This window comes from Phoca vitulina, unplaced genomic scaffold (genome assembly GCF_004348235.1).
Source record: "Phoca vitulina isolate PV1807 unplaced genomic scaffold, GSC_HSeal_1.0 scaffold41, whole genome shotgun sequence".
NCBI lineage: Eukaryota > Metazoa > Chordata > Mammalia > Carnivora > Phocidae > Phoca > Phoca vitulina.
The window spans coordinates 4,009,414-4,032,668 of record NW_022589744.1 but is presented as its reverse complement, the minus strand read 5'-3'; the positions used below and the strand labels follow the sequence as shown (position 1 = coordinate 4,032,668).

At 39.3% G+C, this 23,255-nt stretch overlaps 1 protein-coding gene across 5 annotated transcripts in view; it reads right to left on the bottom strand.

Annotated features, from left to right (window-relative positions):
- The window catches only part of HELZ (helicase with zinc finger), a 159,085-nt gene that overhangs the window by 25,148 nt on the left and 110,682 nt on the right, over window positions 1–23,255 (bottom strand). For all 5 annotated transcript variants that reach the window (XM_032429922.1, XM_032429925.1, XM_032429926.1 and 2 more), the window contains 7 exons: window positions 17,806–17,857; window positions 16,852–17,042; window positions 14,920–15,127; window positions 8,179–8,258; window positions 2,727–3,300; window positions 2,067–2,310; window positions 521–1,037 (listed from right to left, as the gene is read on the bottom strand). In XM_032429922.1, coding sequence (XP_032285813.1) covers window positions 521–1,037; window positions 2,067–2,310; window positions 2,727–3,300; window positions 8,179–8,258; window positions 14,920–15,127; window positions 16,852–17,042; window positions 17,806–17,857 — 1,866 coding nt within the window. The remainder of the gene's footprint in view (window positions 1–520; window positions 1,038–2,066; window positions 2,311–2,726; window positions 3,301–8,178; window positions 8,259–14,919; window positions 15,128–16,851; window positions 17,043–17,805; window positions 17,858–23,255) is intronic.

Genomic DNA, 23,255 nt, shown 5'->3' with positions numbered 1-23,255 from the left:
GCCCAGTTGAGCAGAGTCAATTCCACATTAAGTACACTGCCCATTCTGACACTCAGGAATCAGTACTGCTGCGTATCAACTGCCCCAGGCTAAGAAAGCACGGCACTAGGAATTCACCACTGGCTGAGAAAGCCAACATCTACGGAAAGCTTAATTAACACATTTATAACTGACAAATGTAACTTAAGTAAAAAGACAAATCACTAGAAACCATTTGCCCGGATTAGACAGAACAAAAAGCTGCTTGAAGGAGAGCCTCCTCAGGTCAGTCAGATGTTAAATGTTCTAAAACAGCAATAAAAGACTCTAAGGGACATGTTTCAACAATAATGACCATTCTACAAAGCCTGAAATACCACAATAAGAGGGGAAATTAAAATAAATTCCAAGAAAAGATTATCTTTAAAAGACTATTAAATTCAGTAAGATCTGTCCACTGTTCTCATCAAATCAATAAATACTACTACTTTTCACAAAAATTTAATCCCAAAAGGAAAAAAACGAAAAGAAAGACATTTACCTCTTCTAAGCTAGGGAGCGAAGAAGAAGATACTGTTCGAGATGACAATGGGTGAAATGGCTCTTGACCAATAGCATGTTGATGATTCTGTATTTGTACAAAAGGGTTCTGCGGTGGCCTGTGAGGCAATGGAGGTAGGCCATAGGGAAAACCCGGCCCCATTAGGTGATTCTGTTGTAAGTTAGCAAAAGTCCATGCTCCATCAGGTGCCAGGTATTTCAAGGGAGGAGGGGCAAGGTGTTCAGATGGCAACGAAAAAGGCGAGCTGAATATCTGGGGCGGTAGGCGCTGTGGAAATGCTGGGTTGTTGGCTACTTCAATGTCTCTGCTGTTGTCATTAAAGTTAGAAAAGTGGCTACTGTGGTCTGTGCTGGATGGGGGAGATGGGACTGCTGGTGGGCTCCTAGTCTGAATTTGTCTATATTGCAAAAGTCTTGATTGAGGTGGTGGCATTTCAGCTAGTTCCCGTGTTTCACTTTGATCACGATTAGATAGTTCTCTGATTAAGTCTTGAAACCTACATAAAGACGATGAAATATGAGGAAAAGAAAACAAAAGAAAAGCTCCGTCACATCAAGGAGAGCTTTAGTCAACTACAAGTGTTAATTTTTACAGACAAAATCAGAATACTTCATTAAAACTAACATTAATTAATCTCAAAAGTGAGCATTAAGGGGCGCCTCGGTGGCTCATTTGGTTAGGCATCAGACTCTAGGTTCTGGCTAGGATCTCAGGGTCGAGAGATCGAGCCCCACGTTGGGCTCAGCGCTCAGCGTGGAGTCTGCTTGTCCCTCTCCTGCTTCTCCCCCTGCTTGCACATGTGGGCTCTCTCTTTCAAATAAATTTTAAAAATCTTTTAGAAAAAAAAGTGAGCATCAACACTCAATACATGCTGAGTTGAAGACACTAAATATGCCCAAGTACCTGATTTCTTTCTTTTCCCTTGGCATTAAAAACTGTCCTTGACATATAGAGAAATGTCTTTGATAACTGGCTGTTATAAAAAGTCACCATCATGGTAGGCCTTGTTCAGGGGGATTAGGAAACACTTCATTGCATTCACATGACACTGGCCATAAAAACAAGTTTAGAATAAGGACTGAACACTCAAACATTTGTAGTTAAAAGAAGACAGAATTCTGTGCAGGTTGGGAAAAAAACTGATGATAAATTTCTAACTTTCAATCACTAATTTACTTCCGTGTCCATTCATTTCTTGTATTACTACTGAGTATGAAAAAAATGCTCACAGTGATGGTACACTTCTTTTTCAGGAGAGCCACAAAGCGAGGGGCCACATTAATATTCAATCCACAACAGATTGTCCATGCCCAGATTTGCACCAGTTACTTCTAAATGGATTCTCTGTATTTTAGAGTCCATCAAAAGAACTGTGTTAGCATGTGCCTAGAAGGCCAGCATCCAATTTCTTTGGGACAATATTCCAACTTGAGGCTTAAAGGACGACATCCAAGAAAGAAAACAGTGGGTGTGGGGAGAGGGTGTGGGTCATGTTTCAAAGGCTATTTTTACTCTGTAGAAATACCTTGAGTCTGTTGTTTCTGCTTCATCTTCGGCACTGCTGGGGAGCTTCCAGTCTGTTCTCACTGGCGGCTGATGTAACCCGACGGGCGGCTGAGGAAGATGCTGGAGGTGAGGATGAGGATGGTGGTGGTGTGGGTACGGAATACTGCCCTGACTGAGATAGGCATGATGCTCGTTCCACTGCTGTAACCGCACTTGCTGCTGCTGCCTTAGTGTTTCTAGAGCTACACCCCCGTGCATACGATCTGCAAAATATTTGGGAAGAGTTTAAATTTTCATGCATTTGGGGTTTCAGGTTAATTTGGGGTTTCAAGTTACTCAAGGGTTTTTGCAACCAGACTTTCTTCACAGAGACAAAGAAATGCCTACAGTTTGGGTTTCGGAGAAAGCAATATTTTCTAAATTTGCCAGTAACTAAAGTCATGATAAAGATGATGATGATTCTTCCTTACCTACATAATCATGTAAACTGGCATGACCTGGATGCTTGATATCACTTGGCATTTGGAACAAGATTCTGACTGTTACACTAAGCAACTGATCTTTGCTGCCATTATTTGAAGAAATGAATCAATCCTGACCCAAATTAATATTGCACAGTACATGTCAATTTAAGGAAATAATCTCTGAATTTGTCACATCCAGCAGTGACAGAACTTACCTAAAGCCTCCCCTATAGGCAATCCTGGGGGGTTCTCATCAGTGAAGTTATTCAGATGTGAAGGAAGGAGGGGGCCGGGCTGTGCGATGGCTCGCAGAGGACTGTGGCCTTCTTGCAGCATGGGAGGGGGATGCTGCTCAGGAATCACAGCCTCTGCAGGAGGGGACTGTGGTCGGTGAGAAACTGCACTATTAAAGAAAGCGCTGTTGGGTCCTGCCTGATAGGCAGGAGAAAGTTGAGGAGGTGGCTGCTGAGTCAGCTGGTTCAACGGATTCTGTGGCGGGACTACCTGATTTGGTTGGGGTGGCATCTGATTTGGTTGTTCAGGCAAATTACTCTGCTGCTGATTTAGCAAGGCAGCGTGCTGTTGCGGAATTGGAAACGGTGGTCTGGGTAGCTGGGGAAGGGGATGAAAATGACGACTGGGGATTGCATACTGTGCATGGGGAGAAGGGAGAGGAAGATTTATGTGTCTCGGGTTGAGATTATCTTTGCGATGAAATTTGGTATTGGGATAAACAACACCAGGACGCGACTCAGGACTTCTGTTCTGTGGATTTGATTCCAAATCAATCTAGAAAAAAATAAGAAGTCTTTCTTAACTATGGAAGATCTGGGTCCTGTGGCTCTCCACCTTTTCCCACCCCTAGCACATCTACAAGATAGGACAGATTCTTATCAGTCACAGCTGAGTGCTAGGTGCCCAGTCAATCACTTTCTGACAATCAAAGGAGGGAATAAATATGTTTTAAATTAGAAAAGATGAAACAGAAAAAAGCATATTAAACTTGAGTCCTAAGAAGAGATAGTGCCCTCTTATTAACATACCCACTTTAATTCCTTTAAAAACATTATTTTTAATTTCACACTTTCTTCCTTGGAAAGATAACTATTTATTTCCTTCTGATATAAATCATTAAAATGTGTCCTTTCCTTCCAATTTTATTGTTTTTACACATCTCTTTCTTCAAATATATCTATATTCATTTTAAAAATACTTGTCTCAATTTAAACAACTTTGAAGTGAACATATAAATAAGTACTTTATCACCTTTGTATAACCAATTTGGTTGTCAATTCTTGCCATTAGGTATTGACATTTATTCTTTCAACAAACGTTTCCTGAGAGCCTACCAAGGGCACTGCACCTCGTGCTGGAGACTTAAAAAGGCAGTACAAAGACTCGGTCCGTACCCTCAAGAGCTTATAGCGAGGGCTGAAACCATGATCCTCAGGCCATTTCCGGCCCACCGAATTTTTGCAGTTAAAGTTTTACTAGAATGCAACCACCCCCGTTCACTGACACACTGTCTATGGCCTCTTTCTCACAGCAGTGGCAAAACCCAGTGACTGCTCGGAAACCATGTGGCCACAAAGCCTTAAGATGTACTATCTGGCCTCTCGCAGGAAAAGTTTGCAAAGCCCAGGCTTGGAGGCCAGTAGAGGATACCAACAAGTAAACACAAAATTAGAGGTGTTAACAAAAGGAAGTGATAGGAGAGCCTAGTGCCTGAGACAATGAGAGGTGGCTTCACAGAGGCTATGGCGTTTGAATTGAATCTTGCACAGGGAGCTGAAATTTACCAGTGCGGGAAAGACATTCTAGGTAAAGGTAACAGCTTAACCAAGGGGGGGGGGGGGGGGAGGAGAAAAATATGGCAGATTTGAGGAGCATGAGAAGCTTTGTGTACACACAGCTACAACGTCACTTGTTTAGGTGTTAGTTTTCCCTTTCCTGACATCAGATAAAACTGCAAGAGCCCAATTACACAAGACCCTGAATGATTCAATACTGAGAATAAACATTTTTAATCCTGTATGTAAACTGTGCTAAGCTACCAAAGATTTGTAAGCTAGAGAGTGCTGTCATCCTTCTGAAATCCAAATTTGATCGTAAGTGGTGACAGTGTGAAAACAGAAATATAACGTGGAAAGAAGCAATTTTTCTTTCCCATCTCTGTCAAAACACTCAATGAGCTGCTATGGTATATCAATCTCCCTATAAGTTTCAATGTGGAAATAGTCACTGAGGACTTAGAGTACTTGCCTCACCAAAGGCTCTCAAGCTAAACACAGAACTGACCACTCTCCAGAACCCAGAACAAGCAGCTTGCTCCTGAACTGCGGCTGAGGTACTCCTGGCAACCAAGCTATCACAACGGCAGCGACGTGCCCATCATGCCTCCGGCGCATTTTCATCTCTCATCACTAAGTTCACATGGACTTGCCACTGAATTGGGCCAATAAGGTCCTTAAGATCACTGGGTGTATAGAAACTGCCTAGAAGATGAAATGAGAAGAATGACAATTTCAGGGACGCCTGGGTGGCTCAGTCGGTTAAGCGTCTGCCTTCAGCTCAGGTCGTGATCCCGGGGTCCTGGGATTGAGCCCCGCATCGGGCTCCCTGCTCAGCGGGGAGTCAGCTTCTCCCTCTCCCTCTGCCTGCAGCTCCCCCTGCTTGTGCTCTCTCTGTCAAATAAATAAATAAAATCTTTAAAAAAAAAAAAAAGAATGACAATTTCATCCCAGTCTTCCCAAGCAGCTGCAAAGCCTGCTCTCTGAATGTCTCAGAGCCCATTACCCACAGTGGCATTATAAATATGGAGGGTCTTCAATAATGAGTTCATTAACCGTTTACAATGAGCCAAGATTTAAGCTTTATACATTAAATCATTAAACTTTATCTGCAAAATTAAAAACAAAGTTTCAGAACCTACTTAAGGTTCTTTGTAAACAAACATTGTCCCCCATAAATCTTCATCTTTTTGATGACTGATGCTACATTCAGCTGGGATATACATCTTTCTATGTTGAAAAAGCATACTCAGATCACATGAGGGAGATCGTAATGATTACGTGTCAAGGTTGTTTATGGACAAGCTGCCTCCTTCACTTCTGACTTTGACATGGACAAGAAGCTAGGCCGGTCATAGAAACTTAATCAAGACTGTGCTCCCTGGGTGGCTCAGTCAGTTAAGCTGCCAACTCTTGATTTTGGTCATGATCTCAGGTTCCTGGGAGCCAGACCCTCCTTGGGCTCCCCACTCAGCCAGGAGTCTGCTTGTCCCTCTCCCTCTGCCCCTCCCCCCACCTCTCTCTCTCTAAAATAAATAAATCAATCAATCTTAAAAAAGAAAAAAAAAGACTGTGCTACTCAGGGCGCCTGAATCACTCAGCTGGTTGGGCATCTGACTCTTGGTTTCGGCTCAGGCCATAATCTCAGGGTCATGGGATCAAGCCCCACGTCGGGCTTTGTACTCAGCACAGAGTCTGATTGTCCCTCTCCCTCTGCTCTTCCCCCTGTGCGTGCTCTCTCTCTCTAATGAACAAAATCTTTTTTTTTTTTTTTTAAAGATTTTATTTATTTATTTAACAGAGAGAGACACAGTGAGAGAGGGAACACAAGCGTGCGGAGTGGGAGAGGGAGAAGCAAGCTTCCCGCAGAGCGGGGAGCCCGATGTGGGGCTCGATCCCACGACCCTGGGATCATGACCTGAGCCGAAGGCAGACGCTTAACGACTGAGCCACCCAGGCGCCCCATGAACAAAATCTTTAATAAATAAGTAAAGGAAGGAAGAAAGGAAGGAAGGAAAGAAGGAAGACTGTGCTACTCTATGATACTACAATAATGGGCTAAGCAGCGTAGAGGACTGTAATGTCTGAAGGAGCCTGAGAATTAAATTATTACCAGAATCAGATTATCCTCCATCACTTTCCTCTTAATACTGAGGCACTGAGTCAAGGAGAGCTAGGAATTGGCATGCCCCAAGGCCCTAGGACAAAGCATCAGCGTGGAAAGAAAATGAAACACGTCTATCAGGTTGCCTAGTTCCTGAACAGGGAAAGATCATAAGAGAAATTTTACAACAAGGACACGAGAGACACTTGGCTATCTCAGCTTCGGCGGCTCTCACAGCACCCAAGGCTCTTGTGGTAGATTGCACCCTGCGCTGCCTTGGACTAGAAGGGCTGCCACGGCTTCCTCACTGCCACCTACTCTCTCCCCGCATCCCCTTCCACACACACAGAACCTCCACTTGCACGGCAGCTCCCGTCAGGCTCCAGCACGAGGGGCCACCGGCTGCCTCATCTGTACTCCTCCAGTAGGTACTAAGTCCTCTCAGCTGTAGAAACCGTGACTCAGAGCTGCTTATGGGACATAAGTCACTGAGTATAGAGTACAGCTGCTTAAAGCCAGCCAAGTTGGAAATACAGATTTGGAAGTCATTATCATGCAGCAGAGATTTAAAACCATGGAACTGACCTAGTTTATGGTGAGAAATCATAGAATGCAGAGAGGTGGAGGACAGTGACAGAACCCTGGGAAACCCCAACATAAGGACTAGGGACAGATGGGAAGGGGGTGGGCAGGAACTTATAAAAGAGACAGGTCATGTTAGAGTTGCACAAAGTAGAAACGTATGTCAAAGAAACCAAAAGAAACAAGATGGTCAAGAAGAATGAAGTAGAAAATAGTAACAAATACCAGAGAAAAGACAAGTAAGACTACAACTGAAGTGGGTTCATAAGAGTTGGTCGCTTGAGGGGCGCCTGGGTGGCTCAGTTGGTTAAGCATCTGCCTTCAGCTCAGGTCATGATCCCACAGTCCCAGGACTGAGCCCCACATCAGGCTCCCTGTTCAGCAGGGAGTCTGCTTCTCCCTCTGCCCCTCACTCCGCTTGTGCTCTCTCTCTTTCTCTCTCGCTCTCTCTCAAATAAATAAATAAAATCTTAGAGATTTCCAGTGGCACTAATTCAACCAATGATTTGGCTTTCCCTAACTGGTTCACAAGTACAGAAGCAAGGAGAGTAGATGAATGGGTGGAAAAAGAATTTAGGATTAGTGATGACATGAGTAAGTCATGGGGATAAAACGTACAGCATAGGGAATATAATCAATGGTATTGTAATAGCGTTGTACAGTGACAGGTGGTAATTACACTGCAGTGAGCAAGCATAACATACAGACTCACTGAATCACTATGTTGTACACCTGAAATTAATGTAACATTGTGTGTCAACTATACTTCAATTAAAAAAGTTAAGGATTTATACAGAAGGTGTAATGAGAGAACAAGGTAAGCTAAAGCTACTTAAGGAAGTTAGGTCTTCCTTCTTCACTATAACAACTCTTTGCATTCTGAGATTATTTTCAATGACGCATCTATAGCTGTGTCTTCACTTAGTACTTTATCATGGAAAAGCTCTAAATTCAAGTCTATCACTGAATAACACAATTTGAGAAAAGTATATGAATAAATCAGATAATGTAGCCACAAAGAAAAGGTGAAGGGAGAGAGGATAACACAACCCACCAGATCCTCATGAAACAATAAACATAAAAGACATACATAAAAAGATAGAAAATTTTCTTTAAAACGTCAAGATTCCAAGATGATCAATTAGACTAAATCCATCAGGACAATGCATTCACCAAATGTAAGCAGCATACCTGTTTTGATTCTGTAGGCTTTTTCTCTGGTGTTCGAATCTTATTAATTTCAGGTCCAGGGTTATTTGTATCACTTTTACCTAAGAAAATATTTTAAAATTCTTATAAACTGTCTCCAATGGATGTTACATTTCCAATGACTAACCATTATTAGACAGAAGCAGAATATTTTGAACATTTTTCACCCATTATATCGATTTATACTACTGCCTGGGATTTGCTTTTTCTAAAGTTTCAGAGTTGCAGTTTCCCTGCAAGAAAGAAAATTTATAATTAAAGCAAACCTCATTGTCAAAACAAAAGCTTAATAAAGGAATGACCTTAAAACATGAAATAATTTCAAAGATAACTGCCCATTCTCCAGGAATTTGTAGCCTCGTTTTCTTAAACTAGATGCACAAAAGGCATTGGCATTCTTGCTTATTTATAAAGGCTCAATGCTTTGGCCATTCACAAATGCAATTAAGCAAAAATCCAAAAATATGCCAACCCAATTAACAAAGGAATCTAAACTGAATAGATATTCCGAAAGGAATGTAGTTACACTACTTAAAAGTAATAGCAAACTAAATATAAGTGGATGATAAATAGTAAACGAAGCAAATTAAGATTTAAAAACATTCACAATTAGAATAGAATTAAATAATGCTATTTCACACATGAAAGGATCTTATTTTTCTTTCTTTTAAGATTATATTTATTTACTTGAAAGAGACAGAGAGAGAGAGAGAGCAAGGGGAGGGGCAGAGGGAGAGGATCTCAAGCAGACTCAGCTGAGCACGAGCCCGATGCAGGGCTCAGTCTCACAACCCTGAGATCATGACCTGAGCCGAAATCAAGAGTCTGATGCTTAACCAACAGCCACCCAGGAGCCCCACACACGTGAAGGGATTTTAATCTATAAGAGTTAACTGTTGGATGTTTTAAATTCCTTGAAAAAAATCCCTGATTTGGGCTACTGTTTAAAAACACTCTTTTGGGGCACCTGGGTGGCTCAGATGGTTAAGCGTCTGCCTTCAGCTCAGGTCATGATCCCAGGATCTTGGGATCGAGCCCCGCATCGGGCTCCCTGCTCAGCGGAGAGCCTGCTTCTCCCTCTCCCTCTGCCTCTCTCCCTGCTCATGCTCTCTCTCTCTCTGTATCTCTGTGTCTCAAATGAATAAATAAAATCTTAAAAAAAAAATAAATAAATAAAAACACTCTTTTATGGGGCACCTGGGTGACTCAGTCAGTTAAGCATCCAACTCTTGATACCAGTTCAGGTCTTGATCTCAGGCTCATGAGTTCAAGCCCTGCACTGGGCTCCACATTGGGCATGGAGCCTACTTAAATACATACATACATACATACATATATACATCACTTTTTTAGGAAAGCCACTGGAAATTTGTAAAATGAATTTTCATTCCAGAATACGGTTACTACTAAACTTCAAGAAATGAAAACTACAATGTCTGAGATGAAAAATACACTGGATGGAACTAGCAGATTAGACATTATAGAATAAAAACTTAGTGAACTTGAGCAACAGAAACTACAAAAAATGAAATACAAAAAGAAAAAAGAGAAAGAGAAAAAAAAGGAAAGTGCATCCATGAACTGTGGGGAAACTTTAATCAGCCTAGTATTTGGGTAGTTGGAATTCCTGAAGAAGCCAGGAGGAGGTGAGACAAAAAATATCTTAAGAAATAAAGGTCAGGTGCCTGGGTGGCTCAGCCTTTAAGCGTCTGCCTTTGGCTCAGGTCATGATCGCAGTGTCCTGGGATCGAGCCCACATCGGGCTCCCTACTCCACGAGAAGCCTGCTTCTCCCTCTCCCACTGCCCCCTGCTTGTGTTCCCTCTCTCGCTGTGTCTCTCTCTGTCAAACAAACAAATAAATAAATAAATAAATAAATAAATAAAAACTTTTTAAAAAAAGAAATAAAGGTCAAAAGTTTCCAAACTTGATGAAAACTATAAATCCATAGATCCAAGAAGCTCAACAAAACCCCAAACACAAGAGACACGAAGAAAACTACACCAAGGAATATCATAAGCAATCTACTAAAACCAGTAGAAAAAGAAACTCTTAAAAGGAGTCAGAGAAAAAAAAGTCACATTACATATACAAAACAAAGGTAGGATGACATCAGATTTCTCACTAGAAACAATTCAAGCAAGAAAACAGCAGAGTAACATCATTAAAGCACTGAAAGATTAAAAACTGTCAACCAAGAATTCTATACCCTGCAAAACTATCTCTCAAAAATGAAAGTGAAACAAAAATATTTTCAAGCATACAAATACTGAAAGAATTCATCACCAGTAGATTTACATTACAAGGAATTTTAAGAAAAGTCCTTCAGGCAGAAGGAAAATTCTATCAAATGAAAACATGAATATACGGAAAGAAAGAAAGATTACCAGAAATGTTACCTACATGGATAGATACAAAAAATTATTGTTCGTATTTAAAACTCTTTAAAAAAGATACTTGGGGGCGCCTGGGTGGCTCAGATGGTTATGCGTCTGCCTTCGGCTCAGGTCATGATCTCAGGGTCCTGGGATCGAGTCCCGCATCAGGCTCCCTGCTCCTTGGGAGCCTGCTTCTCCCTCTGCCTCTCTCTCTCTCATGAATAAATAAATAAAATCTTTAAAAAAAATAAAAAATAAAAAATAAATAAAAAAGATACTTGGCTGGGGGCGCCTGGGTGGCTCAGTCATTAAGTGTCTGCCTTCAGCTCAGGTCATGATCCCAGGGTCCTGGGATCAAGCCCCGCATTGGGCTCCCTGCTCAGTGGGAAGCCTGCTTCTCCTTCTCCCACTCCCCCTGCTTGTGTTCCCTCTCTCACTGTCTCTCTCTCTCAATCTGTCAAATAAATAAAAATCTTAAAAAAAAAAAAAAGATACTTGGTTGTTTAAATAAAAATAATAACAATGTTTGGGCTTATAACACATGTAAAAGTAAAATGCATGACAATAATATCATAAAAACCAGGAGAGGAAAAATTGAAATATTATAAGGTTCTTTTACTGTACATGAAGTGGTAAAATATAAATTAGAAAGTAGACTGTGAGAAGTTAAAGATGTATACTATAAACTCTAAAGCAAATACTAAAATAATACAGAGTTATAGCTAATAATAAAAAAACGGAGATAAAATGGAATCATAAAAAATATTCAACTAATCCAAAAGAAGGCAGGAAAAAAGTCAAGGAGAAACAAAAAACAGATTGGACAAATTAAAAATAGATAGCAAGATGACAAAATCAAGCCTAACTATATAATCACATTAAGTATAAATGGTCTAACACCCCAATTAAAAGGCAGAGATTGTCACACTGGACTTAAAAAAAAAAAAAATCAAGAGCCAACCACATGCCATCTAAAATAAATGCACTGTAGGGACTCCTGGGTGGCTCAGTCAGTTGAGCACTTAACTCTTAGTTCTGGCTCAGGTCATTATCTCAGGATCTCAGGATTGTGGGATTGAGCCCCACATAGGGCTCCAAGCTCAGCAGGGAATCTTCTTAGGATTCTCTCTCTCTCTCTCTCTCAATCTCTGTCCCTCCCCCACCTCCCTCTCTCCCAAATAAGTAAATCTTTTAAAAAACAAATAAAATAAAATAAATGCACTTTAAAGATTTTATGTATATGAGAGAGACAGAAAGAGCATGCACGAGAGAAGAGGCAAATGGGAGAGGGAAAAAGAGAATCTCAAGCAGGCTCTGAGCTGAGCGCAGAGCCTGAGCAGGGCTCGATCCCACAACCCTGAGATCATGACCTGAGCCAAAATCAAGAGTCAGATGTTTAACCGACTGAACCACCCAAGTGCCCCAAGAAGTGCACTTTAAATATAAAGACACAAAGAGATTAACAGTAATAGGTAAAAAAAAAAAAAAAAAAGAAAGAAAGAAAGAAAGAAAAAAGGGTAAAAAAAGATATACCATGCCACCACTAGTCAAAAGAAAGCTAAAGTGATTACATTAGATATTAAGCAAAGTAGGTCACAGAGCAAAGACTATTACCAGGGATAAAGGAAGTCATTCCAAATTCACAAGAGTTAATTAATCAAGAACACATAATCCTAAATGTTGATGCTCTTAATAACAGAACTTCAAAATTAATCAAGCAAAACTTCTTAAGGAAAAATAGACAAATGCCAATTGTATTTGGAGATTTCAATATTCTCCTCTCAATACATATTTTTTAAAAAGTAGAAAATCAGCAAGAATATAGTAGTTGTGCACAATTCTATCAATCAACTTGATGTAAGTAACATTTATAGAACACTCCATTCTTTTCAAGTGAACATGGAACATTTGCAAAGATACACCATATTCTGGACCATAAAACAAATCTCAATAAATTCAAAAGAGTTTGAGTCATACAAAATATGTTTTCTTACCACAATGGAATTAATGTAGAAATCAGTAACATAAAAATTCTTAGAAGATCCCTAATAACTAGAAACTGAAACTCCCCTTTCTAAATATTCCATGGACCTAATTTCAAGTGAAATTAGAAAGTGTACTCAACTGAATGAAATGAAAATACATCAGAATTTGTGGGATGCACTACTGAGGAGGAAAACTGTAACACTGAATACCTATATTAATTTAAGCTTTCACTCTAACAAAGTTTGTGCAGGAGTCATATACTGAAATCTTTAAAAAAGGGAGCAGGGCACTCAATACTGTTAAGATGTCAATCCTCCCTAAATTGATCTACAAATCAACACAATCCCAATCCAAATCCCAGGAGGGTTTTTTGTAGAAACTGAGAAGCTGATTCTAAAATGTACATGGAAATGCAAAGGACCTGGAATAGACAGTTTTGAAAAAAGAACAAAGTTGGAAAACTCATAGTACCTGATGTCAAGACTTTCATAAAGCTACAGGAATCAAGACAGCACATCTGGCATACACATAAACACGTGCATCAACAGAACAGAACAGAGACTTCATATATGCAATCGATTTTCAACAAAGGCACTACATTTAATGGAGGAAGGACAGTGTTTTCAACAAATGTTGCTATATATATATATATATATATATACACACACACACACACACACACACACATACACATACAGAAACAAACAAAAAAACCATCTGAATTCTCACCTCACACCACATATAAAACTTAACTCAAAATGGACCTAATGTGAGAGCTAAAACTATGACATTTCTAGGGAAAAAAACACAGAGCTTTGTGATCTTGGATCAGTCAAAGAAATTTAGACACCACACCAAAAACATGACTCAAAGAAAAAAATGGATAAACTGAATTTTATCAAAAGTAGAAACTTCTACTTTTTGAAAGATACTGTTAATGAAAAGGCAAGCCATATCCTGGGAGAAAATATTTTCAAAACATGTATCTAATTAAAGATTTGTATCCAGAAGGTATAAAGAACTCTTATAACTTCATAAAACACACTAATAAAAAAAGTGGGCAAAAATATGAATAGACACTTCATGAAAGATATACAGAGGGCAAGTAAGCCCAATGAAAAGATATTCAACATTATTAGTCATTAGGAACATGCAAACTAATACTATGATCAGACACTATCACATACCCACTAGCAAGGGTAAAATTAAAAAGAATGACAACACTAAGTGCTGATGAGAATGTGGAACAGCTAGAAATCTCATACGTTACTAGCTGAAATGAAAAATGGATCACCACTTTGGAAAACAGCATGGCAGTTTCTTATAAAGTCACCTATGTATTTATAATATGCTCAGCAATCTTACTCCTGGGAATACACTCTAGAGAAATGAAAACGTATGTTCACACATATGTTCACAGCAACTTTATTCATAAGAGCCAAAAATTATAGAAATAACTAAGGTGACCATCAAATGATGGGTAGATAAAAACATTGTGGCGCATCCACATAATAGAATACTAATCAACAGTAAAAAGGAAGAAACTACTGACACAGACAACATGAATGAATCTCAAAAGCATTAAGTTACGTGAATGAAGCTGGACACACCAAACTATATACTCTGTGATTCCATTTACATGACATACTAGAGACAAAACTCCCGATTAGTGGTTGCCCAGGGCCGGGGGTTGGTGAAGGCGGACTACAAAGGGATATGAGGAAACATTTTGAGTTATGGAAATATCCTATATCTTGATTCTGATGGTAGTGAACAACTCTCTGTATTTGTCAAAACACATCAACTATATGTTTTAAAAGTGAATTTTACTGTATATAAATTATACCTCAATAAACCTGACTTTAAAAAGCAGACTGGGTAATTTTTCCTTATTTATAATTCAAGTAGACAGGAGATTGTGATTTACATAAGAACTACTTTAAATCAAGAGTAGCATTCATGTTTAGTACAGCACAAAAATAATTTGGGTCAATAAAAATGTTTAACAGGAGAGGATTTTCCAGCTCAATTTTAAAGAACTGTCATTTAAAACACTCTAAATATTGGCCACCTAGGTGGCTCAGTCAGCTGAGTGACCAACTCTTTGGTTTCGGCTCAGGTCATGGTCTCAGAGTCGTGAGATCGAGCCCCGTGTTGGGCTCCTCGCTCAGTGGGGAGTCTGCTTGAGATTCTCTCCCTCTCCCTCTGCCCCTCCCTATGCTTTATATAAATAAATAAATAAATAAATAAATAAATAAAATCTTTAAAAAAAAATAATCATACTGTTAAAAGAACTTTATATGTTGATACAAACAGGCATATCATCAATTCAGGAACATGAGAACAGTGAAGCAGCTCACCATTTCGACTTGGCTCATGCTGCTCCTTCTCCTGATGCGGGTTTTGTGGCTGCCCTATGCTGACAGGCGGGTGGTGCCCAAGGCCGTATGGTATGGGAGACCCCCGTCCGTGTGTCTGTAAGAGGTTCATATTGTAGGCCATCGCTGCCTGGTGTGTAAGGATCCGAGGATCGACTGCAAATCTGCCCTGGTACCCTGTCCATGGTACCTAGGTTAGTACAAGAAATAAAATAACTGCATTACGTGCATTTTGAAAGGCAAGCTGCCATAGTGCTGTTGATTAGGAAAGAGCAAACACACACAGAGAGATGTTAATTTTATCAAAATGAATAACTACAAAGTCAATGCTAATTGTAACAATTGGCAGAATTACTGCTACATCTTAACTGGTCAAAAACTGGCTTCTTTAAAAAAGAAAACTGGCTTCCTGAATCTTTAGTGTGTAGGGAAAATTGATCATTTTTCAGGTTTGGAAGAAATTGAGGACTTAAAACTGATAATTACTCCTTGACACATTACATCATTTTATAATCTTGAATCATTTCCCCCCAATATGAAGGTATACATGTCATAGGTTACCAAGGAAATTATCTTTTAAATTATAACTGCATAGTTACATAGTTTAATAGACTAAATGAGAGAACAGGGGGAAAATTAAGAAAGAATTTAGTCTAAGGAGTCTCGACACAAAATATACATATTCCAACTTTACATGAATAACCCAATCATTTCATGTGTATTTACTGTAGGGAAAATTCAAACAGGCTATTAGTTTAATTAATGCTTTTGATTAATTCAACTCTTCCCTTAAACCACAGAAACAGAACATTTCTTTAGGTGTTATCTAAACATATAATCTCTGCGTACTAACATAAAAGGATAAATACAATGACATCTAAGCTACTGCCCCTCTTACTGTAATATAACTGTTAAATGCAGGCTCCTAAAAAAAATCTTATATAATAAAAGCCTCTTTGACCTAGTAAAATGAAATATAAATCCTAAAGGACTAAAGCAAATGATGTATAATGTTGCCAGGCTGTCTGGGAAGAAATAAGTCAGCTATGGGGAGTGGGCATGAATTACATATTTCTTACTGACAGTTACTCTCATTGGCTGCTGTAATTGTAAACTATCGTGATCAATATGGCTGAGAAAGGTTTATACAGCTAGGCATTTTTCCATTTTGGTGGTGGGAGGTGCCAAAAATCCCTGGCAGTAATCACCTCTGCCTGAAATTACAATACTTGCCTTAAATGAAAGATATGTTTTCTAGGCTAAAATTCCTGAATTTGGAAATATTATTATATAAGCAAATTAACAAAATTACCAAAATATTAAAGAATCTTAAAGGAATTTAAAAATGGGTTATACACAAGATGGAAGCCCTCTAAATATCTATTGTCTTAGAAAGGATTTAATAATGTTTTTAAGTACCAGTAAGATTTCATAAGGAGTGAAATTTCTCAGAAAAATTCACAGATCCAGAGAGCTAGACTAATCAAAGCTTCTTTGCCTCCTCCAAAAAACTATATTTCTTAGGAAAGGTTAATGAATTATGTAAGAATAAAAAAGTAAAAGATAAAATAGAGCATCACTTTATAAAACAAGAGACCAATTTACAAGCTATGTTAACTTTCAGCTCAATTTTCCCAGTAAAAATATTTTAAAAGAATACAAAGGCTTCTCAATCAAAACATCCAATTTACAGATTTCTTCATAGCCACTGATAATCTAGTAACAAATTGTAAGCAACAATTCATATTTCTTTGGTCATTTCAAAATCTGAAGGTTAAAGAAAGAGCTGCTATAAAAGCTTACAGGCACCGAAAAATTTTTTTTAAAAAGGTACAAAACTATTTGGGATAGTTACTAATTTAAGGAAACCTATTTTATTTTATTAAACAGAAAGTATCTCAAATGTCCACTTACAGGTAAAGGCACCGACATAACGACATTCCCTCCATAGACAGCAGGTACGTAAAGAATACTTGTCCCCGTGTGAGGATCTATTCTTTGAACAGGGCTTGGAGATTTCCCCAAATTTGGGTGAGGTCCAAGAGGTGGTGGAGGAGTATATGCTCTAATAGGATTGCCAATAAGTACAGAAGGATTGGGCTGAACTGAAAAAGAGAGAGGGTGCACTCAGTAGTTGTACACATTCCTCTAGACAAGAATAATTTAAATCACCAACAGCAAAATACATTTCCCAGGTCTTCCCTAAGATATCTTATAATCAAAGAAATACCAATGTGGAAGAGCAAAGCATATTAAAAACACATAACCATTTTACAATGTTCCCTAAAATTAGCTTGAGATATACAAAGTATTCCTTTTGTAAACTAGTATAACTGTAAATGTCTTCCAAGAAGCTAGAGGTGTGTCTTTCAAGAGAGAAAACCATACACACTCAGTAAACATTCTTCTAAGACTAGGAAAATAAATACAATCCTTCAAAATGAAGTTTTGGCTTACAACTATAATATAGCCACAAACAAAATGAAGGTTAAGCAATTATTATTTTAAAAGCACAATTTCTAATATTTTAAATCGTTTAAATAAACTTCATCTTGAAATTTCAATGACCCAACATTTGTAGAATATATTTTCTAAAAACTCTTGTTGCATGGGCTTAAATGTTTTTCCTCAAAACTTCTGATATAAATCACCTGTTTTCAGAAACAGCATAAGAGAATTCACAAGACCAGATGTGTTGAATAAAAGAGTTAAGTGAGTTCCAAAGTGAGTGAGTGTGTGTGTGTGTGTGTGTGTGTGTGTGTGTGTGTCCCCGCCTCCTCCCCATCCTCCTCTTTCTAGTGATGAAGTTTGGGGTTAAATCTCTTATACAATAAATGCAAGTTATCTCAGAGCTAATTTTCCACTTACCAATTCCATCATTCTGGAAATGATCATTCTGGGTATGATGGAGGCTTTTCCCCTTTAAAGAAAAAAAACAAGTATAATAATTTAAAACACATTTAATATTAGGAGAACAATAACCACTTTCCTAATCCTATGCAAACTGAATATATACAGCAACAATTAAAATTCAAAGACTGCAAGTCCGTAATCAATAACCATTAGACTGCTTTGAGTCAACTTTCTTTTTAAATATTAAGTCATGGGGGGGCGCCTGGGTGGCTCAGTAAGTTACGCGTCTGCCTTTGGCTCAGGTCATGATCTCAGGATCCTGGCATCGAGCTCCATGAAGGGCTCCCTGCTCAGTGGGGAGTATGCTTCTCCCTCTCCCTCCACCCCCTTTCCCACCCACTCATACTCTCTCAAATAAATAAAATCTTTTTAAAAAATGGATAAATAAATAAATATTAAGTGATGGTGCTAGGCCTCGAATTTTCTCAGCTTCAAATTAAGGGTATCTAAAATTCTTTGTTTAAATGATTTTTTAAATAAAAAGAAATAAGCAGTCAATGTGACTGAAACCTAAATTCTGTTCCTTTGCAGCTTCTCTACAAATTTTCTATTAATTAAATGATGAAATGAAAAGTTGCTTTTCAAGGGAAAAACATGAGTCTTCAATCCCTGAGGATGAAAACCTTTAAAACAACCATGTGAACATAAACATGGTTTGGGACTTACGGTATTTCGAGCATGATTCATGGCATCTTAAAGTGTAAAATTTACTAAAGGGATAGGAAAAGACACTGACACAATCTGCTTAAGAGAATGTACAAATGTTCTAGAAAGCAATTTGGCAATATTACCAGAAACATCAAAAATGTATATACACTTTAACCCAATAATTGCACTTTCAGGAATTTATCCAAATAAAATAATACTGGATTTGGGCACAGATGTTCATCACAGCATTGTTTATATGTATGTTAAATGTTAACAACCTAAATGTTCATCAACTGAAGATATATTAAATAAGCAATGCTAGAAATGGGATGATTTTAGGGCAGAAACAACATCTGAAGAGACAATGGTTCTGAATTTCTGGACTTCAAAAATGTCTTTCTCGCTCTATTGGCTAAATGTAACACAAAGCCATGATACAACACAAGTAGCACGTTATACAACTTACCCTTAGACACACACAAATCTGTTATTTGTACATAACATCTGAAAATTGAAGGGGAGGGTGGATAACATCTATAGCAGGGAAAAAAATTTCTTCCTGGCCAAAGCGAAAGTACAGTGACGCTTCCTTCATCTCCCTATCTGTCACAATGTTAATTATTCAAGTCAGCACTAAACATCAAAGGCGTGCGGTCAGGTAGGTTGGTTATGAGCGGACAAGTGCAACGAAGCTCCAACTCTTAGAGAGTCAGAAGAAACACTCAAAAAAGAATCACAGTTGGTCCATTAATCCGGAGACTGTTCCCAGTGATTGGCACTAGCTATAAAAAAAAAAACTTCTGAGGAATAGAGGAGCAATAAGAAAAGCATGGCAGGAGAAAGAAGAAACCATGAAAAGGTGAGCGTTGCAGGCAGCAGAGATGGTGGAAATAGGTGGGAAGATCAGAAGAAGAAGCAATCAGAAGTGACATCAAGAGCAGCTGAGGCACATACACTGATGGAAGAAAGGAGAGAAGACTATTCCAAAAGGGTAGCAAACCATTTCGATTCCTTAGCCTCTAATGAACCATCAAGCAGGGGTGAACGTGCAGCATGCAGAGAAAACAGTGATGTAGTCATAGTGTGGTACGAACAGCCCTCCAGAGATGTCCACACCCTGATCCCTGGAATCCGTGACTATGCCATGTTATGTGGCAAAAGGGACTCCGCAGATATAATTAAGTGGTGTATTTGAAATAAGGAGATTATCCTAGATTATCTGGGTGGACCCACTCTAATCACATGAGCCCTAAAAGCAGAAAAATTTCCCCAGCTGGAGTCAGACAGATGTGGCAGAAGAGGCAGTCAGAGATTCCAAGGGAGAGAAGGATTTAATACATTGCTGGTCACTCTGAGAAAACACAAGGGCCAAATGCAAGAATAGGAGAGAAGCCTCCAGAAGCTAAGAACGCTCCAGCAGGCAACGAAACAAGGACCTCGGTCCTGCAACCACAAGGAACTAGATTCTGCATGAACTCAGAAGCAGATTCTTCCCAGAGCCTCCAGATAAGAGGCCAGTCAGCCAACACTTTGATCCTGGCCTTGTGAGACCCAACACCAAGAAACCAACCAAGGGTTGGGACATGTGACCCAAAGAAATGTGAGATAATACATTTGTGTTGTTTTAAGTCACTAAGTTTGTGCTAATTTGTTGCAGCAACAATAGGAAACCAATACAAAGAATAACCACAGTCTAGGTTAATCCTATATGTAAAGCTGGAAGCAGGCCAGACAATACACATCAGCACTCTGGGTTGTGGGATACACCAAATTAAAAAGCAACTTGGGGTCTATCATGTGAAAAGATATGCACCTCTGCAAGTATAATTCAGCACTCTTGTACGGTTCAGTGCGGGAGGTACCTTACTCAGATGCTTCCACTTAGCACGCAGCTGTTGGGCAGTAAGTGTACTTGGTCCGTAGAATAATCATATGGTGTTTGGTAGCTTATAAACAAAATAATAATGTAGCAGTAGGGTTAGCACTAACTGTCTATAAAAGTCATTCCACAATGATAATTCCAAAAGTTTGCTAATAAATCTCAGAAAGAATGTGAACCTCTAGTAGAATGTCAGGATTTTTATAAGCAAACATAGCTCACGTCAACATAGTTTGTAAGGACCTTTTACTCTACCATTCGTTTATTCAAATATTTACTTTTTCACACATTGTTTTCCATTTACGCATTCAACAAATGTTAATGAGGCCCACCACATGTCCACCCCTGGCTGGGCACTTCGGCTACTAAAGTACACAGACTGACATGCTTTCTGATGTCCGGACAGTGAGACACAACACAAGCAGCTGGAGACAGATGATGAAAACAACTGACAACTAGAATCTATAAAATAATGCTTCGGTCTTTTCAGAGGATCCATTTCTGAGTATTATCTATGCTCTGTCCTGTTTTTAGTGTGTGCGCAAATGAATCTGTTCCATTTTAGCAAAGCTTCCAAACATTGCTCCCAGCAAATGCCCTAGGAGTAAGTGGAATGAAAACAGGCAAATTGCTTTTCTCCATGCTAATTCTGCAGGCGCCCATGAAACAGGCGCTTGGCGATAAATGATGCCTGCAGAGAGGGAGGCAATAAAGGGCCAGCTCGGACAACCGGCTCCTGGAGCCCTAACACTCTGTACCTTCGCTAACACCATCACAGAATGGACCTCTTACATAAAGTTATGTGACTGCTCAACAGCTCGGGGCATGTTTTGTTGCCAAACACAACCCTAAGCAAGCAGGTCCTGGAGCACTTTTAACTATCAGCCAGGCTTCTGATGACTGCATCTACATGAAATGAGACTGGGATTTAAATCATCAATACTAACTGTATCAACAATACTAATTTTTAATATTTCTTATGCACAGAACTGTGTTAAAAGTTAAACATTAAGGAAAACTTAAGGGGCAATTGTATGGTTTAGTATCACATTTTCAGAAACAGCATCCTTGGGGCGCCTGGGTGGCTCAGTCGGTTAAGCGTCTGCCTTTGGCTCAGGTCATGACCCAGGGTTCTGGGATTGAGCCCCGCGTCGGACTCCCTGCTCAGCGGGAAGCCTGCTTCTCCCTCTCCCACTCCCCCTGCTTGTGTTCCCTCTCTCACTGTCTCTGTCAAATAAATAAATAAAACCTTTAAAAAAAAAAAAGAGGGGCGCCTGGGTGGCTCAGTCGTTAAGCGTCTGCCTTCGGCTCAGGTCATGATCCCAGGGTCCTGGGATCGAGCCCCGCATTGGGCTCCCTGCTCGGCGGGAAGCCTGCTTCTCCCTCTCCCACTCCCCCTGCTTATGTTCCCTCTCTTGCTGTGTCTCTCTCTGTCAAATAAATAAATAAAATCTTTAAAAAAAAAAAAAAAGAAAGAAATAGCATCCTTTTCTAGCAATGAAGTAAATCCCCATTCATCAAAAGACTCTAGCACATGAAATAAAGTATGTGGGATTTGTTTCAAAATTTTCCAGTGTGTATATCTGGTGGGGGAAGGAGGGGAGTGGTCTGTAGATGAGACAAGATTAAGTTGGTAATTAATAAACCTAGATGACAGGGGGTCACCCGGGTGGCTCAGTCGGTTGAGCATCCGACTCTTGGTTCTGGCTCAGGTCATGATCTCAGGGTCCTGGGCCTGAGCCCCGAGTTGGGCTCCATGCTTAGCGGGGAGTCTGCTTGTCCCTCTACTCCTCACGCTCATGTGCGTGTTCTCGCTCTCTCTCAAATAAATAAATTCTTAAAAAAAAAAAAAAAAAAAGAAAACCCAGATGACAAGGAATTCATTATACTATTCTACTTATGAATATGTTTGAAACTTCCTACAATAGAAAATTAAATAAAACAAAACTCTAGCACAAATTCAAACCTCAAAACAATTTAATGGAAGTAAAAGAAAATACTGGGAGAGAAAGGAGATAAAGTGACAAAAATAACCTCTTGCTCACTATACCTTAGTTGTTTAAAATTATTGATTATTCTCATACATGCTTTAAATAATCAATAATCTTAAATAGCCAGGTGTATAAAAAATGTGATGAACCACTGTGTTAGTGACATAGAAACAACAGACGATATGTGTTGTATCAGTGAAGAATATTTTCTAAAAAGTCAAAAAAAAAATCAGGGCAATGGCTGTTTTGGCCATTAATTAAAATTACACAATCCTCTTACTAAAAGAGAAAAGCCGGGGCGCCTGGGTGGCTCAGTAGTTAAGCATCTGCCTTCGGCTCAGGTCATGATCCCAGGGTCCTGGGATCGAGCCCCGCATCGGGCTCTCTGCTCCGCGGGAAGCCTGCTTCTCCCTCTCCCACTCCCCCTGCTTGTGTTCCCTCTCTCGCTGTGTCTCTCTGTCAAATAAATAAGTTTAAAAAAATAAAAATAAAAGAGAAAAGCCACACCAAAAAAAAAAAGAGAGAGAGAGAAAAGCCACGCTACACTCTACTTGATGCATCATAACCATTATTCTCTTATCAAATATTTACTGAGCACCCACTACATGCAAAGAGTGGGGCGAGGCACTAGGGGCCATAAAAAGTATATAGAAGAGGATTTTTGTCTTCAGGGAGTTTATGGTTTTAGAAAAGCAAGTGGATTGAACATATATTTACTTCACCTTTAAAATGACAACAAAAAGCAAACTGCAGGATCTTGCTTAGTTAGGGTCAGTCCACATTTGGTATCAGGGCTTGAATCTAGCTGCACCTACAGTACATAAACTGATGCTTACATTCTCAAGTCAGTAAGAAGAGTTTACGCTATTGTAGTTAGGGATGTGCAA